At 43.7% G+C, this 12,528-nt stretch overlaps 1 protein-coding gene across 1 annotated transcript in view; it reads left to right on the top strand.

Annotated features, from left to right (window-relative positions):
• Arpc2 (Actin-related protein 2/3 complex, subunit 2) overlaps positions 1-12,528 on the top strand; it is a 37,550-nt gene that overhangs the window by 16,288 nt on the left and 8,734 nt on the right. The window contains exons 6-7 of the mRNA XM_050189803.3: positions 4,575-4,668; positions 12,089-12,215. Of these exons, the coding sequence (XP_050045760.1) occupies positions 4,575-4,668; positions 12,089-12,215 (221 nt within the window). The remainder of the gene's footprint in view (positions 1-4,574; positions 4,669-12,088; positions 12,216-12,528) is intronic.

Here is a 12,528-nt window from a genome sequence, read left to right as displayed (position 1 = left end):
CGACGCGTACGCACGGCCGTGTACGAGGGGTTCTTCATACGCGCCGGTTTCCGCGTGCTCGGTGAGGACTGTAAATTCTGATCACTGCGACGAAGCCGTTGCCGGTGTTGCCGAAGTTTGGAGCGAGCTGTCAAAACTTCCGGGACATTCGAATCAACGGTGGACGAGTTGGTGAGCGCAGATGATGCTGTCGCGACCACGGTAGAGGCCGGAAACGAAGACTACATCGCCGACATCGTACCGAGCACAAATGAAAGTAGGCACATTGAGGAAAGCAACTACGGTCCTTTGCCCACATCCTCCGAAGTGATTGGTGCTCTCGCATTAGTCCGGCGCTTCTGTGCGAATGCGGAAGGTTGCGGCCTCAGCTGCTCCGACTCCTTTGACAACGTGGGGAAGTGCGTGCGTCGCAGGCAGCGAAATTGCCCAAGCAGAAGAAAATGCTAGAAAACTAAGCTAGTTTCGTTAATAAAGTGATTTTATAAATGGTATGTGCATTTATGACATCCAATTATTTAGCAGGCTTATATCGAATTATGCTCTATATCGAACTGACAGGCGTTTTTTTGCGAGTTCGATATAGCCGGGTTTGACTGTATAGCTTTTAAAAAAGGAGGCTACAGTCTAGTAAACCGAAGTATACAGAGCGGTGTAGAAGTGTGCTGTTTTGTTTTGCAGTCCTGAGCCAATCACTTTCCGCCTCTCGCAATACTCTTAGTATTGTGTTGTAGTCTTCATGCTGATTCTAGAATAATGTGCACAGCTGCATTGTTCAGCTATAAATCTTCAAATTCTTAGACTGCGCTGCAGCATTTAACTTGTTCCGCACTGTTGTACATTATGCCAACCTGCCGTAATATGTAACAGAGCAGAATGTACTTGCTTTTCTTTCATTCCCATTCTAGAGCAGAGAATCTGCCACCGTTTTGCATTATCTATGTTCCATTTCATACTTGGTAGGCAAAGCTGCGGAAGCTGCACAAATAATGATCATCATCTTCATCAACAACCTCTATTTAATTCCACTGCAGGATGAAGGCCTCTCCCTCCGATCTCCAATTACCCCTGTGCTGCGCCAACCGATTCCAAGTTGCACCTGCAAATTTCTTGATTTCATCACCCCACCTAGTCTTCTGCTGTCCTCGACTGCATTTCCCTTCTCTTGGTGCCTATTCAGCAACCCTAATGGTCCACCAGTTAACTAACCTACGCATTACATGACCTGCCCAGCTCTATTTCTTTCTCTTAATGCCAATTAGAATATCGGCTATGCCCATTTGCTCTCTGATCCACACCGCTCTCTTCCTCTTTCCTAACATTACGCTTATCATTCTTTGTTCCGTCGCTCTTTGTGTGGTCCTTAACTTGTTTTCGAGCCTCTTTGTCAGTCTCCAAGTTTCTGTCACATATGTTAACATCAGTAGAATGCGTTGATTGTACACCTTTCTTTTTAGTGATGATGGTAAGCTTCCCGTAAGGATCTGAGTATGTCTGCCGTATGCACTCCAACCCATTTTTATTCTAAAGGCTGACTGGCAAACTTGAAATATTGTTCCCTTGCCAGGCTATTGATCATTATCTTTGTTTTCTGCATATTAATCTTCAACCCCACTCTTACACTCTCTCTGTTAAGGTCCTCAATCATTTGTTGTAACTCGTCCTCAGTGTTGCTGAATAGTACAATGTCATTTGTAAACCGAAGGTTGCTGAGATATTGCCATTGATCCTTACCCCTAAGCCGTCCCAATTTGATAGCTTGAATACTTCTTCCAAGCAAGCAGTGAATAACATTGGAGAAATTGTGTCTTCTTGTCTGACCCTTTTCTTTATAGGTATTTTCCGACTTTTTTGGTGAAGAATTAGGGTAGCTGTGGAACCTTGGTAAATATTTTCCAAGATATTTACGTAAGCCTCCTCTACTCCTTGATTACGTAGTGCCTCTATGACTGCTGGTATCCCTACTGAATCAAATGCCTTTTCGTAATCTATGAAAGCCATGTAGAGAGGTTGGTTGTACTCTGCAGATTTCTCAATTACCTGATTGATTACATGGACGTGATCCATAGTGCCGTATCCCTTCCTGAAGCCAGGAGGGGATACTGTGCGGTAATAGAAGTCTCACTCCGGTTGTTTCCCTGTGCAGTTGTTTTCGAACTCCAACACTATGGAAGAACTGCTTCTTATATAACATCTACAACTTGTGAAAATAAGGTTATGTCCAATCACATATTACTTGCACATTTTTGTGCTTCCAGTGTGTTTCCCCCTGTGTTTTGGTCACAAGTAGTTCTGCCGGTGATCGCAGAAACATGTCATTCCACTCATTTGGTACTAAATATGTCCAGATTTGTGACGCCTTCCCCTTAGTAAATACATCATATGCCGTGCCGTAAAACTATGAGACAATGTTATATTGAATTACGAACACATGCTATGTATTCCTTTTATATAGCGACGCACTAGTTCTTGGTTGCAGATGCAAGCAGAGAGAGAAGTCTCTCTAGCCTTCGTAAGGTTGCCTAAAGGGCAGTAAAGACGCACACGGAACTGTACTAGTGACTGAAGTTTATTGCTTTTCATGTGTTTAAATAGGTATGTCGCGCTCACCACCATCTCACTGCAGAGTGTAGGAAGCAAATTCTTTTTTCTAACAACGAAACACTTGTTGTATTGGCACACATGGAACATTCGCTGATTGTGACTTGTTTCAATAATCCCTCGCCTACATTTTAATTTATCTTTGTTGGAGCTCAATACACTGCGCTTTCAAGATAGAGGGGGGGAATGTCCAGAGTCATTGCAATGAGCTGACACCTGACTGTCCCTGTAACGCACAATGTTTTGATTAAGCTCTCTCAGCCAGTAATTTATGCAGCCGCCTGCCTGTCCAATGTATTTTTACCCATGGGACAGAGGTACACTGTATACTACTCCTTTTAGCAGTGTCCCCATACTGCGTAAATTACCAACTCAGCCAAGAAACAGTGCTCTTAAGCTTCCTGTGTTTTTGCCGATTGAAGCGTTAATTTTAGGGAGCAAGAGTAACCACTATTTGAACATACTGTGCAGTATACCCAAGGTATTTGAGGAGATACTGATGTCTTCAATAGTAGCAATATTTCAGACAAAATTAGTTATGCTTGGTTCAAGTGTTTTACATTGTTTCTTTTATTGCTGCTTCCTAAGACTGTTCGATAAAGCCTTCTGAATCTTCAATAATTGACCTAATTTGGCTTTGATTATGATTGTATACTCGGATGAGATGGGGCATGTAGATGCTGGCTAGTCCTTCCATAACAGCAACCTTTGGCAAGTTTCCAGATGTGTGTGGCTATTTTCTAGTCTCCTTTTCTGTGACACCACCTGTGCACAGTGGCGTGGTACTTTTAATTGCAGTTAAACCTTGATATAACAAAATCTATAATATCAGCAATTTCCTTTGTTAAATGAATTTTGTTTTTGTATTGAAATTCAACCTTTTATGCAAATAAGTACCATCTCTAATGGATTTTTTCTACACGGAAGAGTCCGCAAAATTTTTCAAATTATCAGGCAATTGGAAAATGCAAATATGACTGAGAAAAAAAAATAATTTCGTTGAATTTGAGAGTCTACAGCGAAAGACAAAGTTTCATGCCATGTTGACAATATCTTCACATCTGTGGTACGAAGCAAAGCCAGCCATCCTTTTGCGTCCACTCCACCCTTGCAGCTTATAGTGTCACCCACAGTAAGACGACACTATCGTGAAAAACACCGGCAGCGAGGAGCGGGTGTTTGAGCTGCCGTCAGCCTCTTGCTTTGGCCCCTCTTCGAAACTCAAGATCACACAACCTCCGGTACTAAACACACAGAAAGACGGCACACATGGTGGCACGCCATCTCGGCACGCCCACTCTTTGCACACATGGCAGGTTACCACTAAATCAAGGTGCGTGGGCTGTGTACACGCTCAGCCGCGCTGAGAGCCACAGGCACACTGAAAAAGGACACGCATGTCAGTCGGCCCTTCACAAAGGCCATCATTGGCTTTTCAGGCTTTTCACTCATGGTGGCCTCTACCTGCTGGAGAAATCTGACTACCTTAGTGATGTCTACTCACTGGCAATGCCTTATTCTCATTGTCACGGATGAGAATATGCCACGAGCTCTCATCGTGCCTCAAAAACAAATGATTTTGCCTCATTCAAGAAGGTAGTGATCTCCTAATCACTGTGGAAGGTGGGCAATGTGACGACGACTGCTTGTGGTTTCACTTCTTGTGTCAGACTGCAAGATGCTACCCTGGAATAAATGTGCTACTATATAAGTAGCAGGTGGGTTGGAGAAGACAAAGTTAAGGACCTGACTGACCGAATGAAGGTGTGAATGTCTGTGGCGATTCAAAGCTGTGTTCTAAAATTCCTCGTGCACCTTGTATATCAGTGCATTTGTCAGGGGCGACTTGGTGTTTGCAACATTGTAGTGTTGGTGTTAGAGGTGTTCCTGATTCTAGGTTAAAGTCATGCACTTACACAGTCCTTCTATCAACTGAATGTCCTCAATCTAATACTCATGGCCATATTTGCTTCCAGGTATGTCGAGGCAAAGCCAGACAGGGTAACTGTAGTCTTCAGCACCATGTTCAAAGATGAAGGTGATATTGTCCTCGGAAAGGTATTCATGCAGGTAAGGCCATCATGCACATTTCTTTTTTAAGACGCTTCTTTGCTCAATTTTGAGCACATGAGAATTCTAAGTTGGTATAACATGTTTGCATTTAACTCTTTATAATCAGAAATGTTGAGCAACCTCGCAGTCATGCTGGTCTAAAACTTTTTTGTGCATTCCAGACATCACAAAGAAATTCAGTAAAATCTTCTGAATTCAAATATCACAGGGCCACAACAAATCTTAGAATTATCAAAATTAAGAACTGTCAGATGGGCAAAAAGAAAAAAGAAATATGCGTACTGTCACTCTATCAACGCTGCATTATTGAGCAAATAAATTTATTACCCATGTTCGTATTTTCTATAATATCGGTGCCGAAATTGCAATTCTTGTCATCTGATGACAATGATAAGCACTTGTGGGGGTGAGGGCCCCATGGCCTTTTTTCCAGTGGGGCAGCAGTGTGACGTGCATCTTCATCCTAATAGGCGTACTTTTCGCCTGCCAACTCTCCCAAATTTTTCGTTAAGTTTACAAACTTGGGATCATTCTACGATTTTCCATTCTTGGCACAGCCAAGCATGCCGTGTTGCTATATACAGTCAAACCTACTAATAACAGTACCAGTTTTAACAGAATATTGGATAAAGCAATGACCAGTCATGGCACCGTGACCTTTTGTGTGTGTTCTATCGTAAAATAAACAGCTTGCTACAATGCTCCCATGCTGCGTTATTGGTTATAACAATTAAATCTAGCTACTCAGTGTTTGCGCTGAAATGAAAAGGAACGCCAGCACCCCCTCTCTACAGGATTTTGCATTTCACTATCTTTCGGCACAGGCACCCAATGATGAGATTTAATTGTTATAGGTAACCAGTAACACACCATAGCATGAGGTCATTGTAGTAAGCTGTTTATTTTATTATGGAACACGCACAAAAATTCACAATGCCATGGCAGCTCATCATTATGTCTGAGTATCGTTAAAACCCATAATGTTATAAGTGGGTTCGACTATACTTCTTTCTGCCTAATTAAATTTTTTTATTTTTGTCCCATCTGTCCCTTTTGTACAACCCTGTTGTAACAATTATCGGTTATAAGATGGTATTTTCTTGGCACTTAAACATTGTTATAAGTGGGTTTGACTGTAGCACATAAATTACCAAGCACTGGGTGCACAAAACGGAAGTCGCACCACAAATCACACAATTCACAATTGCCACCGTTACTACTTAGTGGCTTTGCTTGGCTTGTCCTGCAGTTTGGGTGTAGCCAGCGACTACTAAATCGACTAGGCTTCGCTAGTTTCGGTTTCAAGGAGGTGCCAGTGACATGGTCGACGACCATGCCTGCAATGTATCAGAACCAAAATATAGCTATTTCAGCTCAACTCGGTGGCCAAATTAGCACGCATTCATGCAGTCCGAGTCTGAATTATCACATGGCGCTATAAGGTGTCCAGAATTTTAATTGTCCTTATACCGTATTTACTTGCATAAAAAAAGAAGGCTTTGCTTGAACTCCGGGTTCCACGGCGCTGGTGGGCGAGACCTATCTGGGAGAATCGGAAGGAGGAATCCAAGTTCCACACCACAGTGGGTTGTGTTTGTACAGAAATAGTACTTTGCAGCATTTCTTGTACAGATGCTGCTGCTCATGAACGCCGACACCGAATGTTTTCAGGAGTATTATAAGATGTTGGCAGAAAAGTTTGAGCAGCTCCATGCCCTCGTTGAAGGGCCGCTTACGAAGCCCTTTGTTGTGCGGGAACCCGTACTGTTACGCTCAAGACTTGCAATGGCTCTGAGGTACTAGGTAGTTCGCCACCTTCCATTGATAAATCGCTGATCTGAGTACGCCAGCTTTACTTCTGCGCTTCCTTCCAGATACATGGCATCGGGGATGCAAATTCAGGATGTCGCCCTGGCATTCAGAGTGGGAATCAGCACAGCTGACATTAGCAAGCAAATTCAGGATGTCGCCCTGGCATTCAGAGTGGGAATCAGCACAGCTGACATTAGCAAGCAGCAAGTAAATAAACATCGTTCTATGTGCAGGCTTTCCTGCGCTAGTCCTCCACAGGTCACATGGCGAGGCGGGCCGTCATTGGTTCGGAAGCGGTGCTGCTGCCGCGATGAAATTCCCACTAGCCTGAATCTCAGCGCGCCAGCCGCTAGTGCTGCCACCACCGCTTGAAACAGGTTTCTGCGTCGCGGCGGCAGGAATCACGAGCATTTTCGCTTGCATGTGAAACAGGCTATAGAGTCAGTAATGGCTCTATGCACCATTCGGGTACGAGTGATAACTGTGGCGAAGCTTACTTTGCCATTTCTTGTTTTGGTTGGGCGCTACCATCACTTTTGTGTCACACATTTTGCATCTCACATTTGTGGCCCTTGAGGCGTAATCTGCATTAGTGGTAGTCCACTTGACCACGTTAACATTTTGGGACTGGTGTTTTCAAGTTTCACTGCTTACACCATTTCCTCCGAAATGTTTACCAAGTTCTGTTTATTCACTGCTGGCACTGCGTCTTTATTTCATTGTTGTTTTCATATTTTGCTAAGTAACTTAGGAATTTTTAGTAAGCCTTGTTATTGCCGGGGCATTTTGTGGAACTGATTAGTCATTATCAAAAACCTCAACCATGCGGCATAGGCACATTTTTCTTTGCCCCTCTTTACCATTCTTAAGGGGCCTTGAAACACTTTTCTAACTAATTGTAGAATGACATAACTATTAAAATATGTTGCCTCATAAATCTCCAGTCGCAAAAATGTTTTGGATCTTTCAAACACAAACCAAGTTAGACGTAGCTACCGAACAGATCAGCGGCTTTCTCTCTCCTTCCATTTCCCCTAGAACACTGGAAACTACACAGGGGAATGGCAAGGGGGGCAAAGAGAGCAATGCCGTGCTGACCTAGCCCAAAGGTTGAACGTGAGACGGCTCATGGTGGCCGCAGCATCTACACTACACTTTTCATCTCAAAGGCCACATGCAGCAAACACACCAATGCGCAACTATCGTGTTAAGACTGGCACTGCAAAGATGAAATGGTCTTTCCATGTTTGTGGGATCACACACATATTTTTCATTTATTTACCTCAAATGAGCAGTTTTGTTTTCTTGAGAATGTTCCCGTGATCACGAAATCAGCCAGTAGCTGTTGTGAGTCCAGCTGCTTAAGATGAAGCTGCATGATGATATCGCGAAAGCGAGAGCAAGTGCCGTTTCGCTGCTTTTGACACGAGATCGTAAATTTTCTGCTGCATGCAGTGCAATAACATTTGGCCCACATGTTCACAGATGTTCTCGTTTTAACAACCGGCAATGTTTTCTTACTATGTTCAAAAAGATTCGACAGAACACATGTCACGATGACTGTTGAGAGTAATGCGTTTAGCATTGAATCAATATAGCGACACAACATATTTCCACTGTCTAAATGAGTTGTGAGGCGTGTACTGCAGCGGGACTCATCTCTCGTGCTTCCCTAACAGGGCGCCTAGATACCAAGCCCGGCTTTTAGGGTGGAGACATGGTTTCCGCCAGCACCATATTGGCTCTCATTTCCACCGCACCACCTTTGAGTGTGTACAAAAGCGATCGTGATTTTGGCGAAATCATCTGTCTAATTGCCCAGGAAAAGAAAGTCATGTCAGAATTTGGTAAAAGGAAGTGTTCGGTGTTGTAACATATTCGCAAGAAAGTTTTAAACACAAAATTAGGCTCTTAAGGGGAAGGTTTATTCAGGAGCTCCTGCCTAAATTCACGTTAACAGAGAAATCGTTTTTCTCAGCAACCACTATGGCAATTTTGATGGAAGTTTGTTGCATGTAAAGGTAAACCCTACCAACTGCTTGAAATACATATGCACTCACACACACACAAACACATGCCCGCACAAACACGTCGATGCACAAATGTGGGCATATGCACATACACGAACGCAGGTACAACATTCATAGACACACATGCACACATACGAACAAGCATATATACATGCAGTCTTATGCACACAAACATTCAGAAACACATACACACAGGCACGCACATACACACTGCATATTTGTACACTTGCCAACATGTGCACACAAACACAACTGCACCTGCAAGCACACGTGCGCACATACATGCTCACTCACCAAGCATACACCAAGCTAGCCAAAAACATGCTGAAAGAAGATACTGTATCCGGCAAGCAGCAACAGCAGTACACAATCGCGCTAGCGAGAACCAGTGTGGCGCAAGTGCTTATGAAAGGCGACGCAGACTGGGTCAGAGGGTGTCACCACCCTGAACTGCAGCGTTGGCCTCGAGGCATCCTATTCCCTAAGAACATTTGGAGCCATCTAGCACTTTCACTGCGAAGCTGCACATGGCCTCGGCAATGCATGGTGCACCGGTGTGTGGCGAACGCTCAGAAACATGTCATGTGGCAACCGAGCTCCTCTCTCGCACTTCTTTTTGGACACACTGCACCATCCAGTGGCGCTGCTGAGAAGTCCATGTGTAGACTCCGAGATTAGAAGCGTGGCACATACTTGGTGATCCAAAGTTGGCAAGGGGTGCACTGAAGAGCGGCACATAACCAGTGCATTTGTGGCACAGCCTGTTAAAGCGTCGGGCATCCGTCTTTGAGGAACCCTTGTGACGTGGGCTCGATTCACTCAGCATGGCAGAAGTTAAGGGATCTTTTTCATCATTGTAGAGTGGCGCATGCCTAATTACCGAAGTTGACGTCAAAGACGCTCGTCAAAGAGTGGCACATACTTACTGGCACATACCGTATTTCATCCTCAAGATGGCAAGTTGGGCCAGTTGGTTGGGATTCATAGTAAGGTTCATTACAGCGCAATACAAGACAAGGACAAAAGAAGGTATAAAACAACAACACGGCACTGACTCTCAGCTGATATTTTATTGTAGATATGTCTAACATATATATAGGTGCCAGTTCATAACCATGACATGCACGAGACACAGATATGCATCGAAGCAACTGTGACAAACTGATGTGTAATCAAAATTGAGATAGGTAACGCAGTTCATTGTCATGAAAAGTGATAGGCGGTTCGCTGATACATGCCTTGTCCCTAATCTTTACATTGTAAGCCTCAGAGATTTCCCTTGTCAGTTGGCACACGCACTTAAAAAGGACACTAGTCTTTTTAAATTTGGAGCGACAACTACACGACTTGCAATGCTCTGAGAGATGAAGTGGCACAACCCCTTGAAGAGATAGCTCATGCTCCCTTAGTCGAACGTTCACACATCGCTTCGTTTGTCCCGTGTACTCTCTACCACAAGATAATGGAATGGCATACACAACCTGCTTCGCACTAGTGATGTACCTGTTCACATGTTTGACAGTACATTTCCCCTTCACTTGCTTATCCTTCAGAAAGTGATAAACTAACAGGCATGTGCGACCTATATCATGTTTCACAGAAAAACGAACATCAATGCTGTACCTTGAACCAACGTTCTTAAGCCCATGCACTAACTTGTGTACATACGGTACTACTGCATTTTTTCTTTTTTCTTCTAATTTAATTTTTATACCTTGGTCATTTATGCACTTGAAGCCGCGAACCATACTATCACTCACAGATGAAATAATCACTTTGGAGTAACCAGCGTCCAGTAAATTATTTACCTGATCCCGATTTGCCTGATTTACCAATAAAATATCAGTTTAGAGTCAGTGCCGTGTTGTCGTTTTATACCTTCGTTTTTCCTTGTCTTGTGTTGCGCTGTAACAAACCTTACTATGTAACACGCCCTCGATTGTAACATGCACCCATTTTCCGTGACCAAAAAAAGGGGAAAAAAATGCGCTCGATTCTAACAGGCTTCCGTTTGTCGTTACCTAAAAAAAATAAATGTCCCTTACAGTACCGTGCAACTCATTCTTTCATACAGAAATATAACTTTCTCTCATTTGGAAAAACGATTTACGCCAAATGCACTAAAGCTGCGATAAATAAAAAGTCACAGTTTTGCCGAAAAGGCAAAACAGATTTCAATATCAAATCAGTAGATAGCTATGCAAAAAGTAAGGTTAGTAGTTTTATCGGCCGTATAAACTTTTAAGCATTTGTTTAGTAACTAAATTAACAAGCATGGTGTCACACACACACAAGCAAACATGAACATGTCTCACTCAATGACCGCCGAAACTTTTTATCAAAACACTGGAGTGATGAAGTTCGGCAGCAGGAGCAAGCAAATTGACCTTCTGCGGCCTCTCGCTTCAGTGCAAACTAAACAACGAGAACACAGCATGGTGTGCCTAGGTGTGTAGACTCTGTCTCCATCGCAGATCGCTTTCAATATAGGGGCCGCACAGCCGCTGGAGTAGAACGCCTCTCCTGTTTCAGCTAGTCCCGCACGCAAGTTTCGAGAACTCCGAATGCCCGTGATGCAGCCCGATTTCAGTCTGACTCCGCAGAAGTGATCACTTTCCTTTTAATTGCAGCATCATGATGAACTCGGCGTGTCTTCACAGTCGGCACTTCCATGCTGATGGAGCAAACGCAGAAAAAGGGAAGACGGATGGTGGACTAACCTTAGCACACATACTACAGCACATTGAGGAAGCTGTGACAGCTAGGCTCGAAGCGCGTACGAGGCGGCCAGTTGGAAATGCCGATGGCAATATGGTAACAAAAGATTTATGGTCATACTCAATTCTAACACGCACACAATTTTTGGGCCCATTTTATCGGGGAAAAAAGTGCACGTTAGATTCGAGTGAATGCGGTACCCGGAACCCAAGTTGGCTTCAAAGAGGTTCGTTGAAGACCAGCACAGGCCGAGTGGCACATGCCCAGTGCTTCAAGTCAGCATCAAAGATTTTCTTCGAACAGCGGTACCTACTCAGTTCTGCATCTACTGTGAGCCATGTCAGCATGAAAGAGTTTTGTTGAAGAGCGACACCTGTATACCCGCTGCCAGATACTCAGCGACCCAAGTTGTTACAACGTTTGGTTTCGAACACTGTTTTCTCATCACAGCAGCCCGATGCACTACACATTTGACCATGAGCTACCCACTGACTCAGGTAGGCGGGAAAACAGTTAGATACAAACATACAGATAGATACTTGGCCCCCAGAAAGTATGTGAAGTACCCTAAGAATGGCATTAAAAGTGTTCCAGGGCTTCTTTAAGCATTGTACAGTGCCTTTAGACTTATTAACTTAGTAAGCACTTTGATGGTCGCTAGTTGGTGAGATGTAATCAGCATCCACATACACTGCTTGGAAAGCAGTGTTGACAAAGTGGTGTTGTCCATGTCTTTTCTTTCTATTGTGTTGTGTCTCTCTCACAGTGCATGTGGATGCTGATTGCACCTTTCAGATGTTTGTGTGCTTGCCTCAGTGATGTAATGGCGGATGGTGATGTCTCTCCTTGTGTACTAGGAATTCAAAGAGGGCCGCAAAGCAAGCCACACAGCGCCACAAGTGCTCTTCAGTCACCGTGAACCTCCAAAAGAACTAGAGAACACGGATGCCCGTGTTGGCAACAGCATCGGCTATATCACATTTGGTGGGTGGCTTCTCTGGTTAGGCTTACGCTTGTGGCTACAGACTCTTGCACATAACTTTCATGCATTACGGCTTGCACCACTTCTACTGAATGCCAATTATAGAGTTGACTGGACTTTGGCAAAAGCCGTCTCAGGACCAGAGGATTCTTGTACATGCTGCGGGAATGCTAACCTTCATTAAAAAAGAAGTGATTGTTAGTTGTGTGTACAGTTTCTAAAGAAAAAAGAAAGAAAGAAAAAATCTGTTCGGTTTGAAAAGAAAAGTATGATTAAATATCTATAAGAAAGTTGCCGTTAATTCAAAGCATACCT

This window comes from Dermacentor andersoni, chromosome 2 (genome assembly GCF_023375885.2).
Source record: "Dermacentor andersoni chromosome 2, qqDerAnde1_hic_scaffold, whole genome shotgun sequence".
Taxonomy (NCBI): domain Eukaryota; kingdom Metazoa; phylum Arthropoda; class Arachnida; order Ixodida; family Ixodidae; genus Dermacentor; species Dermacentor andersoni.
Note: the sequence above shows the minus strand (reverse complement) of the source record. Positions and strands in the feature narration are given on the sequence as shown.